This window comes from Schistocerca americana, chromosome 6, assembly GCF_021461395.2.
Source record: "Schistocerca americana isolate TAMUIC-IGC-003095 chromosome 6, iqSchAmer2.1, whole genome shotgun sequence".
NCBI classification, from domain to species: domain Eukaryota; kingdom Metazoa; phylum Arthropoda; class Insecta; order Orthoptera; family Acrididae; genus Schistocerca; species Schistocerca americana.
The window spans coordinates 305,415,143-305,435,166 of record NC_060124.1 but is presented as its reverse complement, the minus strand read 5'-3'; the positions used below and the strand labels follow the sequence as shown (position 1 = coordinate 305,435,166).

At 39.3% G+C, this 20,024-nt stretch overlaps 2 protein-coding genes across 5 annotated transcripts in view; one reads left to right on the top strand and one right to left on the bottom strand.

Moving 5' to 3' along the window:
- Positions 1-6,444, bottom strand: part of LOC124619938 (transport and Golgi organization protein 1) — a 161,555-nt gene extending 155,111 nt beyond the window's left edge. The window contains exon 1 of one of the 3 annotated variants that reach the window (XR_006980168.1): positions 6,235-6,444. Coding sequence is in view for 2 of the 3 variants with exons in the window: in XM_047146587.1 (XP_047002543.1) it covers positions 6,235-6,343 (109 nt within the window). In the remaining variant the exon portion in view is untranslated. The remainder of the gene's footprint in view (positions 1-6,234) is intronic. The other 2 variants (XM_047146587.1, XM_047146589.1) reach the window with 2 other exon arrangements.
- A 266-nt stretch (positions 6,445-6,710) lies between these two features.
- The window catches only part of LOC124619554 (mitogen-activated protein kinase 15-like), a 192,257-nt gene continuing 178,943 nt past the window's right edge, over positions 6,711-20,024 (top strand). For both annotated transcript variants that reach the window (XM_047146032.1, XM_047146033.1), the window contains exons 1-2: positions 6,711-8,204; positions 8,288-8,507. In XM_047146032.1, the coding sequence (XP_047001988.1) occupies positions 8,115-8,204; positions 8,288-8,507 (310 nt within the window). In that variant the 5' untranslated portion in view covers positions 6,711-8,114. The remainder of the gene's footprint in view (positions 8,205-8,287; positions 8,508-20,024) is intronic.

The window sequence follows — 20,024 nt, the reverse complement described above, 5'->3', positions numbered from 1 at the left end:
TAACGAGGAGGTACTGAATAGGTTTGGGGAGACGAGGAGTTTGTGGCACATCTTGACTAGAAGAAGGGATCGGTTGACACGAGACATTCTGAGGTGTCAAGACATCATCAATTTAGTACTGGAGGGAAGTACGGAGGGTAAAAATCATAGAGGGAGACCAAGGCATGAATGCACTAAACAGATTCAGAAGGATGTAGGTTGCAGTAGTTACTCTGAGATGAAGAAGCTTGCACAGGATAGACTAGCCTGGACAGCTGCATCAAACCAGTCTCTGGAGTGAAGACCAGAACAACAACAATCTTCGTTCATTGTGCAGATACAACAGTTTAAATCGGACCTAAATGCAGCACATAAGTGGATGTACAGAACTTGTTTAAGTTAATTGAATAAATAAAGAAGTGCAATCTTACAATGAAGTTGAATGATCAGTTTTAAAAATCTAGCTTCATTTGGAGTTTAGGTGCAAAAACACTTTTTTTAGCTTCTTTGTGTGTGCTGCTTTTATGTTTCAAGTTTGTGGGAATCGAAAAAAGTGCAATCTTACAATGAAGTTGAATGATCAGTTTTAAAAATCTAGCTTCATTTGGAGTTTAGGTGCAAAAACACTTTTTTTAGCTTCTTTGTGTGTGCTGCTTTTATGTTTCAAGTTTGTGGGAATCGGTTCAAATTTTATAAGAAGGTAGACAAATACAAGTAATTAATGTCATCCTGTTGTTTTGTGAAAGTTTTGTGTGTTTGTTTTGTTTTGTTTTAGGGTGCACAATATAGGCAACACAGTTCAAAAGCCAATCAAAAAAACTGATACTCGATCATTTGCCAAGCTATGATGGTCTAATGTCAAAATGATGGTAGAAAAAGTGTTGGGAACCAGAACAAATAATGCCCCTGCCATAGAGGGGAAAAAAAAACCCAACAACAATGGTGAATGTGTTTGGGGCAGAGTCAGAGATGTAAAAACATGGAAAATAGCTGTCTGGCTTATCTGCCAGCTTCAAAGAATTTTAAATTGAAACATCTTGGCATATTCATGTTTTTCTCCTTGTTAGTATTAGTATCCACATCATGTAACATTACACATTATGTCAAATAAAGTAACATGATACATGATGTCATATCGTATAATGTGAAACATGCCATCATGTCATCCAACATGGCATTTTTCATGTTGTGCAACATGACAAAACGAGTCATTAAAGTTTAGTATGCACCCTAACTCTGGAATACTTCCTATTATAGTCCCACCTCCAATTTCAAGACACTTCCTGCTGTAGATGCATCCTACTCTCTGCAGCACATAAATTTTTGTCCATTTGTTCCTGAACACCCCTCCCCATACATGTAACAGTAGGTGGGTTTGGGAGAGAAATGACCCCTTTGGGGAAAATATCCCCCCATCCCAAGCCAGAAATCAACCATCCCAGCACCCCCACCTCCCCTCCCACCCCTCCCCTGGAACAAATCCTAATCCAAAGGATTAGGGACTTTTGTCTATAAATTGCAAGATATGGGTGTGTCAACTCCTTGCAACTGACCGTGTTTACCATGCTCACTGGGCTGAGGAAGCAGGGTTAACTCATGATGGATTTCCTTTATTTCATTGTCAAGATGTTGCAGCATACTATACTTGTGACTGGGTGCAAAATTCCGAGGCTCCGACAGTCCTGAACAAAACTTCCACATGGGAAAATGGCAGTTTTATGACACAAATTGGTGTGATCTGATGTCTCCATAGCCACAGTATAGCTGTATGATGCCTGATACAAACAAGTAATGCCTTAGTGAAATACACTACCACTGTCTATTGATGGCTAGACAGTGTCTTGGAAACATCCCTCCTTCAGTATAGCTGTTGTGAGTGGGAGGGTTGTTTTTTCTGAAAATCATTCTCTTAAGTTTCTATACTTGTGCTGAGATTATGAAGTGGTGGACTTGGTGAAGGAATATTTTCCATGATCCTTCTTTTGCACTTCTTACTGTTTCGTTGGACCGTCGCCCTCACCAACTGAAAGGTTGCAAATTTCTCTCTAACTGGTCAGCATATGATCCTTCACAGAGCTGCGAATTTCCTCATGATCCAGCAATTGTTAGCTGTTGAGCAACTCTCCTCACACCACCAGAGAACGTATGTAGCTGGACACTTCAGATACAGACCATTGAATGTATGTAGCCAGTTGGCCTAGCTGAAGAACCATTTTGGCAGCTTCCTTTTGGGCACTGTCCCACTTGTTAAATGTGTCCACATAAAAAAAAAAAAGAATTACAGGACTTTAAGCTATTGACAACTTTCAGCTTTTAACAACTCCTGTTACAATGTGTTAGATATTTTGTCCAATTTTACCCTCTATCTGTTACATTATGTAAAGCAGAGTGTAAATGTGTATGTCCAGGACCTCATCCCAAACCCCTGGATTGATTTCAACCAAATTTAGCAAAGAAACAGCAGGCCTTGAAAGTATTAGCACGGAGAAGTTTATAACCTGATGGAGGCAGATGAGATGGACAAAGAGAGGGAGGAGTGTGGATGGATAGGGCATGAGGGGGCTCAGGAGGGAATGAGAGCAGGAGAGGATAAGTGGAGAACAGACAGAGAGAAGGGGATGAGGATATGGAAAGGGAATTGGGGCAGGAAGTGACTGACAGAGAGGTCAGGGAGTAGGAGATGGGACAGAAGAGATGGGGGCAGGAAATGGATATAAGGAAAGATGGGACCATGAGATGGACAGGGGGGAAGAGTGAATAGAAAGAGAGATGGGGGAGGAGGAGACGGAAAGGCAGAAAAGGATGGACAAATGGAGAGAGCGAGGGGGAGGAAGAGACATACAGGGAGGAGGAGGAGGGAGAAGGAAGGAGAGGGGGGAGGAGGAGCAGGAGGAGGATAATGACTCAGGGAGGAGAGGCGGCTATTATCAGAGAGAGGGCAGAAGAGACTGACAAAGGGAGGGGGAGGAGGAGATAAAGAAAGGAAGAGATGAAGAGGCAGACAGAGAAGGGAAGAAGAAAGACAGTCAGGGACAGAGGAGTAGCACATGTGTGAAATATTTTTCTTCTGCCCCTGTCATAAGTTGCCATGCATGACAGGTATGCTGTTAGGTAATAGTATCGGCCTAACGACCTGCATTGCTGGGCAGCCTACATGTCAGGGGCATAAAGGAGATGTGGACATTATATGTGACACACACACACACACACACACACACACACACACACACGGGTAAAGCAGTGTGAAAAAAGCTAGTTAAAAATAATATTAAATTTGAATGCAAGTTATAAAACCTTGAGTAGTACAGGTGGTGAGCAGGGCTGTGACTGAAAAGCAGCAAGTGCCCATTCCCTAAGACAGAGCAATGTAGGCATCATACAGGGTGACAATTATTGAAATATAGAAATGAAATCATCATAACTTCTGAAAGTTTTTCATTAGGATGTACAAACTGCACAGTTGGCAGTGGGGCATGATGGGAATTAGTATGGTTTGGTTTGCGATGAAGCCCACTTTCATTTGGATGGGTTCATCAATAAACAAAATGGGTACATCTGGGGGACTGAGAACCCGCATTTTGCGATCGAAAAGCCCTTCACCCTAAATGAGTGACTGTGTGGTGTGAACTGTACAGTCACGGAATAATTGGTGTGATATTCCTTGATGGCATGGTGACTAACAACTGGTACATGAAGGTTTTGGAAGATGATGTCATCCCAATTATCCAAAGTGACCATGATTTCAACAAGATGTGGTTCATGCAGGATGGAGCTTGACCGCATCAATGCAGGAGAATGTTTGAGGGCCTAGAGGAGAAATTTGGGGACTGCATTCTGGCTCTGGGGCACCCAGAGGCCACTGGCATGGCTACTACATTGTCCAGATCTGAACACATGCAACTCCTTTTTGTGGGGCTTTACTAAAGACAAGACCCCAAAACCATTGCTGAGCTGAAAACAGCTATTCAGGAGGTCACTGACAGCATCGATGTTCTCACACTTCAGTGGGCCATGCAATGTTTCTATATTAATCTGCACCACATCATTGCTAATGGCGGCAGGCACATCGAACATGTCATAACCAAAATCTGAATATCTGTAGAGACATTTACAAGGTGAATAAAGTGTGTGTACACCATAGTTTGTAACTAATTTAGGTTTTTTTTTCATATAGTTCAACAATCGTCACCGTGTATGTTGCAGCAGATGCTACATTACACAATGAAGAGGTATGTGGAACAGTGGTCCATGTAGTGTAACGAGACATTAAAACATACATGCAGTTTGAACCCCCGAATATTATGTCTCAATAATAAATACTAAATAAATTATGCAACAACCAAAAACATGAACCAAAATATAAATCTATATAGGGCCTAAACTGTTTTGTTAATTGCGTTTTACTGTTGTATTAAGTTGGTGCACCTAATATCACAGAAAAAAATTATCTGTGAATAAATAAACTACCAATTTACTTATTAACAAACATCAAAAATGGGATTACATGAAAGATGAAGTATTTACCCCACTCCCCAGAAGGGGGTTCTGTACAGCAACATGAAGACCTTTAATGCCTTCCCATCCATCATAAATTAGAGATATGGTTAGAAACATACCCAAGTTTGAAAAAGAACTGAGGCAATTACTTCTAGATGGAATTTAGTACACTATAGATGAATTTGTTAGTAACAATGCATAATATCATTCCTAGTCAGTATACCGGAACAGCATAAATTAAACTCAAATTTATGTGTATCTATATGGTAGCTCATATGTTAAACTACTCATAAGTTTCTGTTACTCGTATTATTAATGTCTTTCATATAATAAATTCAATGTGATTATATGCTAAACAATAATTTGTAAAACTTGACTCATTATATATCCTGTGTAATGTTCACATGTCACTCTATGGAACTCGAAATAAAATATATGAAAGTGAGTAATGACACAGGAACCAATCAATACCTATGCTCACTGGTGTTCAAAACTCAATCAAGTGGAAAAATAATGTCAATGTGAAATAGTGAAGGAAAGTGTCAAAGTTAGGAAAACACAATAATCACCTGTATCAAATACCATTAGGTAGGAATGCTCCCAAGTAAACTTAAATAAAGTATTCCCTGATACCACAAAAATAACCAGCTGGAATTTCAATTTACAAGCAATTGATAGGTATAGCAAAAAGAAGAGTGCAAGCCTGATTTTAATTTTCTCTATTTTGTGGAAGAAGAATCCAATACAGACCCTACTTTCATTAATAAAATGCATATTGTGTTCAAATCGAATTTTTTAAGAAAACAGCCTTAGGACCTTAAATGCCTCTTAGTTTGTAGTGCTCAGACATTGGAGATTACTAGAGCAATGTATCACTATACATTAGGAGTATACTGCAGTTGATACGCCAGTAAGTCTGAAGTTACTCTACTCTCTGAAGAAATTTATTATAACAATATAATCCAAGTTTAGAACACGAGTTACATTCATAGTAGCAGAAGAGGAAATTATATTTGCTATCCTCAGCTACTCTAATTAGCAGACACAAAAATATTTAATGATACCTCAAGAAGATAACTAGTCAAAGAAGATCACGAGATGGAAGATTTAATGGTCCATTCAAGACAAGGTCAATAAAGATGGGGTCCATAATGCACAACAAATATATTTTTAAAGTAATTTTAAGTTATTCTGTAATAACTCCGACTATGAAATAAATGATTTATAAGATAAACAGCAAGAACCAAACGTAAATATTAAAGCAGCGTGTGTAACTGGTGAATGACTGATGTCACGTATGTATATTATCTAAAATTTGAGTAGACAATATTTCTTGTTCACTAATAGCAGGCGAGAAATCTTTCACATTAAATCCACCAGCAGGTGAAAATATTTTCATGTGATTGTACGATGTAAAGGTACACAGTACAAAACTTCTACAATGAAATCTACGTGTAAGTGAAAAATGTCCTCAGATATATTTTTGCAGATCCACGAACAACCGCAAAACAGTAAACTATTTTCATCCCTTATTAGTATCTTGCTGCAAGCGTACAACCGGTAGTAAATGTTTAATAGCATTGGATTACAGTAGGCAGTTCACTATCGCCATCCTGTGAGGCCAGCAAACCATGACGCTGGTATTACTTATGCAAATCCTAACTGTTAACTAATATTTTCAAATCCGCTACGGTTAAAACAATGTTATGAGTCGGAAGCTTCGTAAAAAATATAAACAAATAAGAAGGTTTCACTTACTTTCACATAGCGCATCCGCACATAGCTTGCTGTCTGGCATACGTCTTCCATATATCACTGTTATAAACGTGAAAAAAGAATAAAATATAAACAAATAACCCACTCTCATTTTTTTGTAAATTTCTCAGATACCCTTCGACCACAGATACTTGTATTGTCGAAAATTAGACCACATCACCATTAACACCGATTTGACAAAGATTTTCGTGACAGATGACGTACACAACACAGATGTCATCTTCTTCGTTCAGACGGCAGATTAAATAATCATCACAGAAACCAATTAATCCATTGTACCTACACTTTTACGGAATGCGACATTTTTAGTTTTACACATCATATCCGAAATTTCCACATAAAATTAGCTTTACAAATACTAGCATTTTATAAGCAGTGACAACGTAGATGCTTTGCAAGCTTGCATTTAAAAATATCTCTGTTGTTTACGTTGCCAAGGTAACGCCGTGCGACAAGTACAACTGACAGCCTGACATCGACAATACGCAACATTCATGGAACATATGTTGTAGTTGCTGATTCCTAGTCGTATGCTTGCGTAAATGTACAGCCGTAAATTGATGTCCCTGTTTCTATACAATAAAACTGATGTCTTGGTGACATCTTTGTAGCTGTACCGTTTATCATATATTTAGGAAGTTCTGTCATTTATGCATCAGTTCTTTTGCTGTTCCTATTAGTGCTGAATAGGTTTCATTTCTTTAGAATTACATAAAACTATGTTCTACTGTAGTATTTTTATTTTTAGACAAGAAACAATGTTCGCACACTCGCGGCATGTGAATGGTTCAAACGTACATCGGTAATTATATTACAGCCCCTAAATCTGCAATATTTTGTTCGTAGTGCACTTAAGGTCCGTCCGGCGATAATCAGTTGAAGACAAAATACATAAAAGCAATGGCATTAACAAAGCCCCTTTGTGAAAACACCCTCTAACAAAATTCTTCAGATTTAATTAATATTTTAATTGCAATATGAATTGCTACAATGACGCAGTGGTTTCATCGCAGTCGAATGAGAAAGATGGCCAGGACGCTTTAGATTAATGATGGTTGTAATATGGCTGGGCAGAAGCTGTTAACTTGTTAATAAATTTTACACAACTTAGTTAGGGTCTCTTAACAATTGAAGAATATAAGTAACAGTATACTATTACGGAGTACTAGGTTTGAAATTAAAGTTCTGGTACTGTTACCTTCGGGAGGCGTTTAATTTAAACATCGTGAAACATTATTTTGGCGCCTTTTTCTCCTCAGAGTTACCGGCACAGCATATTGGCGCGAACTGTCACAAATCAAACAATGCTCTTACGATTAAAATCGTCATGTTCATGATGTACCTAGAAACACTTGTGTAATAAATCGCGACCTTCAGCAGACAAATGCTCCATACGCACCTTTTTTTTCCGACAAAGCAATAGTATATACTAGTACTAAAAGACGTCTACTTTATTCAGTAGTAACGCAGATGAATCGTCGTCGTTGTTGTTGTTATTGTTGTCATAGCGTTTAAGCGAAGTGTCAGTAAACTAACAATTCTTTAGGTTGGCAAAACAAGAAGAGTCCAAGTGTCACTTGTGAATTGTGAAACTTGGATCAGTGGAAACTATTTAGGACTGCCTTTACATGTCCTCCAAATAGTTGTCCCCTAGCTTGGAACGCGTTAGTTCCCATGACAACGTAAACATCAAAGAAATACGTCAAAACATTCGGGAATGAGTCTGTGCAAACGGGCAATGTCAAATACAAAGATAGAAGTGTATCTGAAAAGTAAAATTGAAACTGTTGCCCGTATCAGATATTCTGCGTCAAAGACTATGACTCGCGACGCAAATTTCGCAATCTCTTGTTTATAATCGCATGCCATATTTGCTCCTCATAAAAAGTATGAGTGAAGTAGACGCACACATAACACGCCTGTATCAAATTGAAAAACGGCTGGGCCAGGGGGTGAGTCATATTCATACTATCACATTTTGAATATGTTACTACTGCTGCCTGTCGTGCTACTGGTACTCGCTCTTCTATTTTAGGCCTACGGGATTGTCTGGAAGGCACTGGATAAGAAAACGAAGAAAACAGTTGCAGTGAAAAAGATATATGATGCCTTTCGGAATAAGACTGATGCACAGCGAACATTCAGGGAGATTATGTTCCTTCAAGAATTTGGTGAACACCCAAACGTCATAAAACTACTTGGTATTCATAAAGCCAGGAACAACAGAGATATATACCTCGTATTTGAGTATATGGGTAAGTGGAATTAATGCTATGGTCGATTTTATCAATGAATTATTTTAATGATTGTGGTAATAATAATAATGATGATGGTGATTGATTTTGTGGCGCACTCAACTGCGCGGTCATGAACACCCATACAAAGTCCCAATGGTTTTCACAGTTCAGTGTTTTACACAGTCCAATGTGTTACACAGTCCAATCTAGCCACTGCCATGAATGATGATGATGAAATGATGAGGACAACACAAACAGCCAGTCCCCAGGTAGAGAAAATCCCCTATCTTGCTGGGAATCGAACGCAGGACCCCGTGATCCTTTAATGATGGAAATCATCAGATGAGTCAATTATAAAATACGATTTTATACACAAGGAGTCTCTGATATACAAGACAGATCGTAACATACTGCATATAACAAAAACATAAAGATTTCATTTAAATGCATTTGAGTACATTACTAATTTTTCAGCTCAACAGATTAAAATATAGTCAGCAGGCTTAGCTTAAAGTTATTTGTTAACTCTCCTGTAATAGATTACTTTATTACTATATCTTCGTTGTTTACCAGCCATGGCTGGACAGACTGTGTCACAAATAAAATGTGGGTCGACAGAAGCAGTGCACAAAAACACATAGAACATAGAGAAAATGAAATATAACCAAACAGGAAAGTAAAACTTCATAGCAGCAAATGAAAATACCATAGAGCAAAATGTTTACAAAACCGTGTAGATCACACACACAAAGTTTCGTTTTGGCAAAATATGTACTTTAAGTAAAACACAAAATTAAATGTGCAGTTAACTGAGAACATAAAAAGAAGATTAAATTTAGGCAAAATTATTTGTAAAACATAACAATATTTATTATTTTGTCCATTCACTAGAACCACTATTGAAAAACTCTGCCAAGGAATATAGTGGATGTTGTTTCAAGTCCTGAGCAATTTTTTCCGAAATAATTCAGGTGGCAGGGATTTCACTTGTGGAGGCAGTTGATTGTACATTTTTAGGGCGACTGTTGGAAAGCTGTCTTGTGAGCTTGATAGGTGACACCTTGGCACTTCAATGTTCCTCTTACAGCGAGTGTCATGATTATGTATTTCTTGTCTTATGCTAAAATTCCTTTGATTTTCTTTTATATAAATGAGGCAGAAAAACATATACTGGCTAAAAACATTGCACCAGCTGCAATCCAGGCCCACTGTGTAAGCTGTTCTCAAACTGGGATGTGTTGGTTGATGTTCATAATCACCCTGACCATGGTCAAATGATTGGAGGCTGATGTAAACCGGTTTGTTGTAAGAGCTACAGAGAGCTGTACCTGTGGTATTGGTACCAAAGGTATTTCAAGTACTGTCCTGTTCCGTGGATACCGTCTCCTCTAATGGAAGTATGGGATCTGACATTACTCATCCACTTGACTGTGAGTGTGTGTCATTGATTGATCTAGACATTCTGTACTGGATGGATGGGGACCAAGGAGGACTCAGGATGTTGTACTGATCCCTCTAACCTACAAATCTGAGGTGCTCTCTCTCACTGAAACTGAAACTGATCTAGTGGGATTCATTTTGCATGTTTTGGGGACACCTGTTTTGTCCGGTGTCAAGAGGAGACAAACGCAAAAGGGTAAGGGTCTATTAATTGTTGACAGTTGAAATGTACGGCAAGTGATGGAACCTGTTAGGGAAATGGTACCAAGGGACAGGAAAGGACACCATGTGCACTCAGTGTGTATGCCTGAGGTTCTCATTCAACATGTTGAAGAGGCTGTTTCAGCAACCACTGAGGAAACAGGGTGCAACCAACTGCAGATTGTGGCACACATTGGAACAAACAGTGCCAGTTGGGCCTCATTCAGTGTGCTGAAGAGGCTACTCTGGCAGCCACGGAATGAACACGGTGCAGCCAGCTGCAGATACTGGCGCATATTGGAACAAACGGTGCTAGTTGTCTGGGCTCTGAGCTCATACTTGGGCCATTCCAGTGACTTACAAAGAAGCTTGTTATTCAGGTGGATGACTGTGTGTGGGGGTGCACACAGCAGTTTTTTAAATTAGACAACTCTGCATTCAGGCCAGATAACAGTAGCTGTAGTGTAAATGTAAGATCCAAAAGAATGCAAGAGTATTAAAATCCTAGTAATTAAATGCTGAAGCATTCACAAAAAATACCAGTGTTTGAAACAGTCCTGAAAAGCAGAGCAGCTCATGTAATACTAGGTAAAGAAAGCTGGTTGATGCATGAAATTGATAGCTATGAGATTTTTGGGGAAAATTTAAGTTTAGATCAAAGGGATAGCAAATGAAAAATGGCCATGGTGTATTTGACACAGTAGACAAGAAACTCAAATCCACTGAGAGAGAAATTGAAGCTGCATGTGAGATTGTTTATGCATATCACAGTACCAGACTCATCTTGAATTGAACTGAATTGAATTTTATTTGCTCATGTAGGATTACGTGGTGTATAGTGAATGTACATGTAATAAAACACACACAAAAAATGAAAAAAACATTCATTATCACATACTTCCTAACATTTTTCTGACATTTTAATGTCAATTATTGCAAATAACCAAATGTACAAATTGTATGTGTTAAATACTCTCTAACATTGTAAAATTCCTTTTCTACCAGATAGTCTTTGAGGTTCTTTGAAAACTTAGTGTCATGTACATGGTCATGCAGTTTTTTGGCAGACTTCTGAGTAATTTTATACCTGAGTACTGGGGTCATTTTTCAACCATTGTCAATCGGGTGGGGGGGGGGAGGATGCTTGTCTTGGTATGATCCTAATTGCTTTTTTTTTTGTGTGTGTGTAATGCAAACACCGTTAATTCGTTTCTTGAATGTTGGAGTTTCCCCATTACAGGTATAGATCAAAGAGTACATGGTATGCTGTGCATGGAAGCTGTTTGTCTCCATACTGTGATAGCTGCCTCATTATGAATATGATGGAGCTGAGTTTTTTACAGACAGAATTAACATGTTGCTTCCATTTCAGCTCATTATCCATAGTAATACGTAAGAATCCTGTGGATTCTTCTCCTTCTCCGACCGAGGTGGCTGAGCAGTTCTAGGCGCTACAGTCTGGAACCGCGAGACTGCTACGGCCGCAGGTTTGAATTGTGCCTTGGGCGTGAATGTGTGTGATGTCCTTAGGTTAGTTAGGTATAAGTAGTTCTAAGATCTAGGGGACTGATGACCTCAGATGTCAAGTCCCATAGTGCTCAGAGCTATTTTCTTATTCTTCCAGTCTCATTTCATCCATCTCTAAACCCATGTGTACAGCTTTCTCTTTATTTCTGTGTGACCCTGGTAGTTGAATGGTCCGCATGATGGATTGTCAATCATCTGTGCCTGGGTTTGATTCCCAGCTGTGTCTTGGAATTTTTTCCATCCGGGGATTGGATGTTGTGCTGTCCTCATCATCATCCTACCATCCTCATCGAGTGCAGGTCTCTGAAGTGGCGTGAAATTGAAAGATCGGCACCCGGCGAATGGCCTGCCTGACGGGGGGCCCTAGCCATACGGTTAAATAAATCTTTATTTCTGGACACTGCATACATAACCTTTCTTAGGTTTTTAGTATTTGCGTAATGAACACTATGTTCACAATGTGCAATGACTGTCAGTGTTACCGATGCACATACACAATATTTATTTATACACATTATATGGACAGATACAACTTAACACTTGGTGTCTCAGAACACACTACCCAGGGTCCAGAGATACTGTTTTTGCAGCGATATTCTTGGGGATGGAAGTTCATAGAGCTTGTGCTCCCACAGATTTATAAGAAGTCCATTTTACAGGAGCCACTGTCTTGATACGATCCTAATTGCAGATATGTATGCTCTTCATCCAAGGTATAACATATTTTTTCAAAGTCTCTTCGGGTTTGCTGCCGGATCCTAAAATCAACTTGACTCGATATTTCGGCGATCCAGCAGGTCACCATCTTCAGGAAAATGCTGCTTCTGCTGAAAAGTCCCGCTCAGTAGTGCCATATACCCCCCCCCCTCCATGAACCATGGACCTTGCCTTTGGTGGGGAGGCTTGCGTGCCTCATTGATACAGATAGTCATACCTTAGATGCAGCCACAATGGAGGGGTATCTGTTGAGAGGCCAGACAAATGTGTGGTTCCTGAAGAGGGGCAACAGCCTTTTCAGTAGTTGCAGGGGCAACAGTCTGCATGATTGACTGATCTGCCTTGTAACATTAACCAAACCGGCCTTGGTGTGCTGGTACTGCAAATGGCTGAAAGCAAGGGGAAACTATAGCTGTAATTTTTCCCGGGGCATGCAGCTTTACTGTACGGTTAAATGATGATGGCGTCCTCTTGGGTAAAATATTACGGAGGTGAAATAGTCCCCCATTCACATCTCTGGGTGGGGCTACTCAGGAGGATGTCCGTATCAAGATAAAGTAAACTGGCATTCTATGGGTCAGAGCGTGGGATGTCAGATCCTTTAATCGGGCAAGGAGGACAGAAAATTTAAAAAGGGGGAAATGGATAGGTTAAAGTTAGATATAGTGGGAATTAGTGAAGTTCGGTGGCAGGAGGAACAAGACTTTTGGTCAGGTGAATACAGGGTTATAAATACAAAATCAATAGGGGTAATGCAGGAGTAGGTTTAGTAATGAATAAAAAAATAGGAGTGCGGGTAAGCTACTACAAGCAGCATAGTGAACGCATTATTGTGGCCAAGATAGACACGAACCCCATGCCTACTACAGTAGTACAAGTTTATATGCCAACTAGCTCTGCAGATGATGAAGAAATTGATGAAATGTATGATGAAATAAAAGAAATTATTCAAGTAGTGAAATTAGACGAAAATTTAATAGACATGGGTGACTGGAATTCGGTAGTAGGAAAAGGGAGAGAAGGAAACGCAGTAGGTGACTATGGATTGGGGGTAAGAAATGAAAGAGGAGGCGGCCTGGTAGAATTTTGCACAGAGCACAACTTAATCATAGCTAACACTTGGTTTAAGAATCATAAAAGAAGGTTGTATACATGGAAGAAGCCTGGAGATACTGTCGGGTTTCAGATACATTATGTAATGGTAAGACAGAGATTTAGGAACCAGGTTTTAAATTGTAAGACATTTCCAGGGGCAGATGTGGACTCTGACCACAATCTAGTAGTTATGGACTGTAGATTAAAATTGAAGAAACTGCAAAAAGGTGGGGAATTTAAGGAGATGGGACCTGGATAAACTAAAAGAACCAGAGGTTGTACAGAGTTTCAGGGAGAGCTTAAGGGAACAATTGACAGGAATGGGGAAAAGAAATACAGTAGAAGAAGAATGGGTAGCTTTGAGGGATGAAGTAGTGAAGGCATCAGAGGATCAAGTAGGTAAAAAGACGAGGGCTAATAGAAATCCTTGGGTAACAGAAGAAATATTGAATTTAATTGATAAAAGGAGAAAATATAAAAATGCAATAAATGAAGCAGGCAAAAAGGAATACAAATGTCTCAAAAATTAGATCGACAGGAAGTGCAAAATGGCTAAGCAGACATGGCTAGAGGACACATGTAAGGATGTAGAGGTTGATCTCACTAGGGGTAAGATAGATACTGCCTACACTAAAATTAAAGAGACCTTTGGAGAAAAGAGAACCACTTGTATGAATATCAAGAGCTCAGATGGAATCCCAGTTCTAAGCAAAGAAGGGAAAGCAGAAAGGTAGAAGTAGTATATAGAGGGTCTATAGAAGTGCGATGTACTTGAGGACAATATTATGAAAATGGAAAAGGATGTAGATGAAATGGGAAGGCCCCGGGAATAGACAACATTCCATTAGAACTACTGACGGCCTTGGGAGAGCCAGTCCTGACAAAACTCTACCATCTGGTGAGCAAGATGTATGAGACAGGCGAAATACCCTCAGACTTCAAGAAGAATATAATAATTCCAATCCCAAAGAAAGCAGGTGTTGACAGATGTGAAAATTACCGAACTATCAGTTTAATAAGTCACAGCTGCAAAATACTCACGTGAATTCTTTACAGACGAATGGAAAAAGTGGTAGTAGCCAACCTCGGGGAAGATCAGTTTGGATTCCATAGAAATGTTTGAACACGTGAGGCAATACTGACCTTATCATTTATCTTAGAAGAACGATTAAGGAAAAGCAAACCTACGTTTCTAGCATTTGTAGACTTAGAGAAAGCTTTTGTCATTGTTAACTGGAATACCCTCTTTCAAATTCTGGAGGTGGCAGGGGTAAAATACAGGGAGTGAAAGGCTATTTACAATTTGTACAGAAAGCAGATGGCAGTTATAAGAGTCGGGGGACGTGAAAGGGAAGCAGTGGTTGGGAAGAGAGAGAGACAGGGTTGTAGCCTCTCCCCGATGCTATTCAATCTGTGTATTGAGCAAGCAAGAAAGGAAACAAAAGAAAAGTTCGGAGTAGGTATTAAAATCCATGGAGAAGAAATAAAAACTTTGAGGTTCGCTGATGACATCGTAATTCTGTCAGAGACAGCAAGGGACTTGGAAGATCAGTTGAACGGAATGGACAGTGTCTTGAAAGGAGGATATAAGATTAACATCAACAAAAGCAAAATGAGGGTAATAGAATGTAGTCGAATTAAGTCAGGTGATGCTGAGGGAATTAGATTAGGAAATGAGACACTTAAAGTAGTAAAGGAGTTTTGCTATTTTGGGAGCAAAATAACTGATGCTGGTCAAAGTAGAGAGAATATAAAATGTAGACTGGCAATGGCAAGGAAAGCGTTTCTGAAGAAGAGAAATTTGTTAACATCGAGTATAGATTTAAGTGTCAGGAAGTCGTTTCTGAAGGTATTTGTAATGAGTGTAGCCATGTATGGAAGTGAAACATGGATGATAAATAGTTTAGACAGGAAGAGAATAGAAGCTTTCGAAATGTGGTGCTACAGAAGAATGCTGAAGGTTAGTTGCTTAGATTACATAACTAATGAGGAGGTATTGAACAGAATTGGAGAGAAGTGAAATTTGTGGCACAACTTGACTAGAAGAAGGGATCGGTTGGTACGACATATTCTGAGGCATCAAGGGATCACCAATTTAGTATTGGAGGGCAGCGTGGAGGGTAAAAATAGTAGAGGGGGACCAAGAGATGAATACACTAAGCAGGTTCAGAAGGATGTAGGTTGCAGTAAGTACTGGGACATGAAGAAGCTTGCACAGGATAGAGTAGCATGGAGAGCTGCATCAAACTAGTCTCTGGACTGAAGACGACAACAACAACAACAACAGTGCCATATCTGAATGAGGAACTTGAAACCTTTAGCAGAGGGACAGGAGCATGTCGAGAAACTATGGCTCAAGTTTAAAAGAATAGTTGACCCTGCACTGGACAGATATGTACCCAGCAAAACAGTTGATAATGGGAGGGACCCTCCACGGTATACAGTCACTGTAAAGAAACTTCTAATGAAACAGAGACTATTGCATAATAGGTGTTACAGCATAATGCTATAGACAGAGAGATGCTGAATGAAACACATTTGGCTATCAAGACAGGAATGTGTGAAGCCTTCAGTGACTACCGTAGCAGAGTATTGTCAAATGACCTTTCACAAGACACAAAGAAATTCTGGTTGTATGCAAAGGTTATTAATGGGACCAGAGTTAGTGTCCAGTGACCCACGAATGAGGCAGGCACTGAAATTGAGGGCAGCAGAGCAAAAGCTAACATGCTTAACTCCATTTTCAAATGTTCCTTCACGAAGGAATAGCCAGGAGCATTGCCCCAATTTAATCCTTGTACCACTGAAAAGACGATTGATATAAGTATTAGTGTCAGTAGTGGTGACAACAGCTGAAATAGTTAAAACTGAACAAGCTCCAGGGCCCAATTGAATCCATATCAAATTCTATACTGAATTTGTAGCTGAGTTAGCCCCTCTTCTAACTATAATCCATCATAGAGCCCTTGGTCAAAAAAAGTGTGTCTAGTAGTTGGAAGAAAGCACAGGTCACGCCCATCTACAAAAAGGGTGGTAGAAGTCATCCACAAAACTGCTGCCCAATATTCTTGATGTTGATGTTTTAAATCCTGGAACATATTTTGAGCCCAAACATAATGAAGAATTTCAAACAGAATTACCTCCTCCATACCGACCAGCATGGATTCCAAAAACATCAATCATGCAAAACTTATCTCACACTTTTCTCATGTGACATAATGAAAGCTTTGGATCAAGACAGTCAGGTAGATACAGTATTCCTCGATTTCTGAAAAACATTTGACTCTGTACCAATTTTAAACTCTTGGGACTGAGGGTAGATTGAAGGCTTTCATGGGTATATCATATTCAAGATCTTGTGCAGAAAGTGAATGCTGCTATCTTCACTATAAGAATGATATCCACTTTCTCTGACACTGAAACATGAATGTTATTTCACTTTGCTTACTTTAACTCAGTTATCTTGTATGTTTTATATGTTTTATATTATACTACATTCATCTTCCTGCGTGCCCTTGATGCTTTGTTGATAGGTGTTCCTGGTACAGCCTACAGTCGACGTGAGGGTGTACACCATCCTGTTACGTACAACACTTGATATAACCTGCTAACATAATTTTCCCTGATGTGTACAGAATGCTCACTGAGACACTTGCATGTACCATTGTCTTTATAATTTTTAAAATCTATTAACCCATGTTTTCTATCCTGATTAGGAGGCCTCATTAGCCATGAGGCCATTCTCTAGGTTTGCTTTGCTGTGCCTCCAGGGACTTGTGTATGTGTACTATTCAGTTTCTAATATGTATACCACTGAGGTCTGTACCTTGCTAATCTAAAATCATAATAACTCTTAGCACATTTAGCACAGTTAGGCATAAAGATGTGGTCTCTATAGCTGTCCCTAAAGTGGCATACATGTTGTGCTAGATTTGGCTTATAGAACCATATATCGGTTCGCATAATAGTCACACAACTAGCCATTACCTTGAATAACATTATCATTGTTACTAATACTAAAATTAAAATTAAAGCCAACAAATATACAAGGGTCATCAAGGATAGAGGTGGGCGCAACTCCTTTCAGTTTATTCTTTGCAACACATACTCTAGTGCCACTCTTCACTTCAGTGTTCAGAGTACTCTTGAGTACAGCAGTGCGATGACATGCCTGTCAATGATGCACATAGCATGGCATAGCTCAGCAGCTCTTTTCAACACAGTTGCCTGTGCAGCAGCCCAAGACAGACTGTCAGTGTGACTGAATATAACAGAGTCATAAGAAACTGCAACATTCATCCATTGAACAATAGATGGAAAAAAAAATTGTGCTCTGATAACACTGCATTAAGCATGATACTGAAAGATGTATACCATTCAGCAGGTTTCATTTTCAGTACTCTTCCAACCGAACTGAAAATATTGAGTGATGAACCCCAAGGGTTCAGCTAAAAGTTGAAAGGTTTCCATATGTCACACTCCTCCTATTCTGTAAAGGACATCTGCACAATAGCTAAGAACTTTTCTCCGTAACCTGTTATTTATTTTTATACTCTCTGTTTTTTTTTTATTTTTAATTCTTTGTTTTTGAATTTTGTAATCAGAATTCAGTAAACTATGTAGTGACTCATTCCATTACCAAGTATCTTTGGTCTGTAAGGTCCCATGAAACCTGATGGACATATAGGTAAATAAAAATAACAAAATGTTGTGTCTACAATGTAAATTGATGGATAAAAAAATCTACTCACCAAGCGGCAGCAGGGGATCACACACACAAGCTTTCAGAGCCAGCAGCTCCTTCTTCTGGGGGAAGAGTTGAAGGGGAAGGAAGATGGGTGAAGGAAAAGGACTGGAGAGGTTTAGGGAAAGGGGTACAGTTCAGAGAAGTCACCCAGAACCCTGGCTCAGGGGAGACTTACCAGAAAGGATAAGAAGGAAAGACTTATTATCCCATGTTGTAAGTCTCCCCTGATCCAGGTTTCTGGGTGACTTCTCTGAACTGTACCCCTTTCCCTAAACCTCTCCAGTTCTTTTCCTTCATCCTTCTTCCTTCCCATTCAACACCTCTGCCATATGGGGCTCCAAAAGCTTGTAAAAGTTAAACCCTTTTGTGTGTGTGTGTTCTCCTGCCATTGCTTGGTGAGTAGATCTTTTATCTATTCATTTACATTATATTATCAGTAATTGATTATTTTGCTTGTTAAAATGTTGAGTCTCTTTGAAAGATAACTTCATAGGCATCAAATGAACATCCAAATGGAGCAACATAATGTGTATTCCAACAATGATCATTTCAGGGAAATACTCTTGTTCGTAGTCTACATAAATTATCTTCCAGTGTCTTTAAAGGATGGTTCTGAAATTGTAAAGTTTGTTGATGACACAAGCATACTAATCAGTGGTTCAAACTCACCATTATCTGACACAGCTCATATTATAGCAGGACAGGTGTATATGTTGTTCACAGTTAACAATTCAAGTCTTAATCTCACAGAGACTCATATTAGTAGTTTAAAGAGTAAAACTACCAACTCACTAAATAACAGGGTCATCAAAAGACATACATAAAACACTGAGAAATTTATTAGTTGTTGGACAAAACCTTTTTTGAGTTAGAGTACACACACACACACACACACACACACGTACTATATATATATATATATATATATATATATATATATATATATACACACACACACACACACACACACACACACACACACACACACTCACACTCATGTATGGCTACACTTTCAGGCACTGATTTTCCCATGCATGGCAGGTGCAAATGCATAAACAAATACCCTCATTCCTTAAAAGTATCACACAGCCCACTGCACAAGTTCCTCTCGCATTCTCATGTCCTATGCCATCCAGTTGTTATTGTTCTCTTTACAGCTATCTAACATGCTAATTTGTTCTTAATATGTCTACTTTAGGTGTTTACTTTGCATTTTTCCTTTTTACTTCATCAAATACCACCCAGTTTTGCCTCCAATGTACCCCTGTAGTGTTTATCCACACTTATCACACCGTGACATCATTTACATTTCTTTTCATTTTCCCTGGTGAAATTCCATCCAAAATGGACTTCTGTTCCATCTAGCTATGTCAGTTTAGAGAAGTATCCCTGTCTTTAGCTAAAGCTCCAGTACCACACCCAAGCATCCCATTCTTTAAATGCTGTCGGTGCCAAGGAATTACCCCCGTCCTTCCTCCACACCAGTGGCCTAGTCATAAAAATTACCATCCCTTGATGCCACTCTTCCTTTCATAATGACCTTCAAATATTCAGGTTGTGCCAGTCCTTGTCAATCACTAACCTAATACTAGAGAAACAAATCTCGATGGGCACAGGCATCCTTAGACCACCTATGCTCCCCCTGCAAGATACTGTTACTGTACAACCTCAGCTAGCTTCATGCATGCTTCCCAAATTGAAAACTTTGCCCTACAGCATGTGGACATGCACTGTAGATACCAAATGTTCTCAAATTTATTGATATCCTGTTCCTACCTTGAAGCACCACTACCTATCAGTACTTAAGA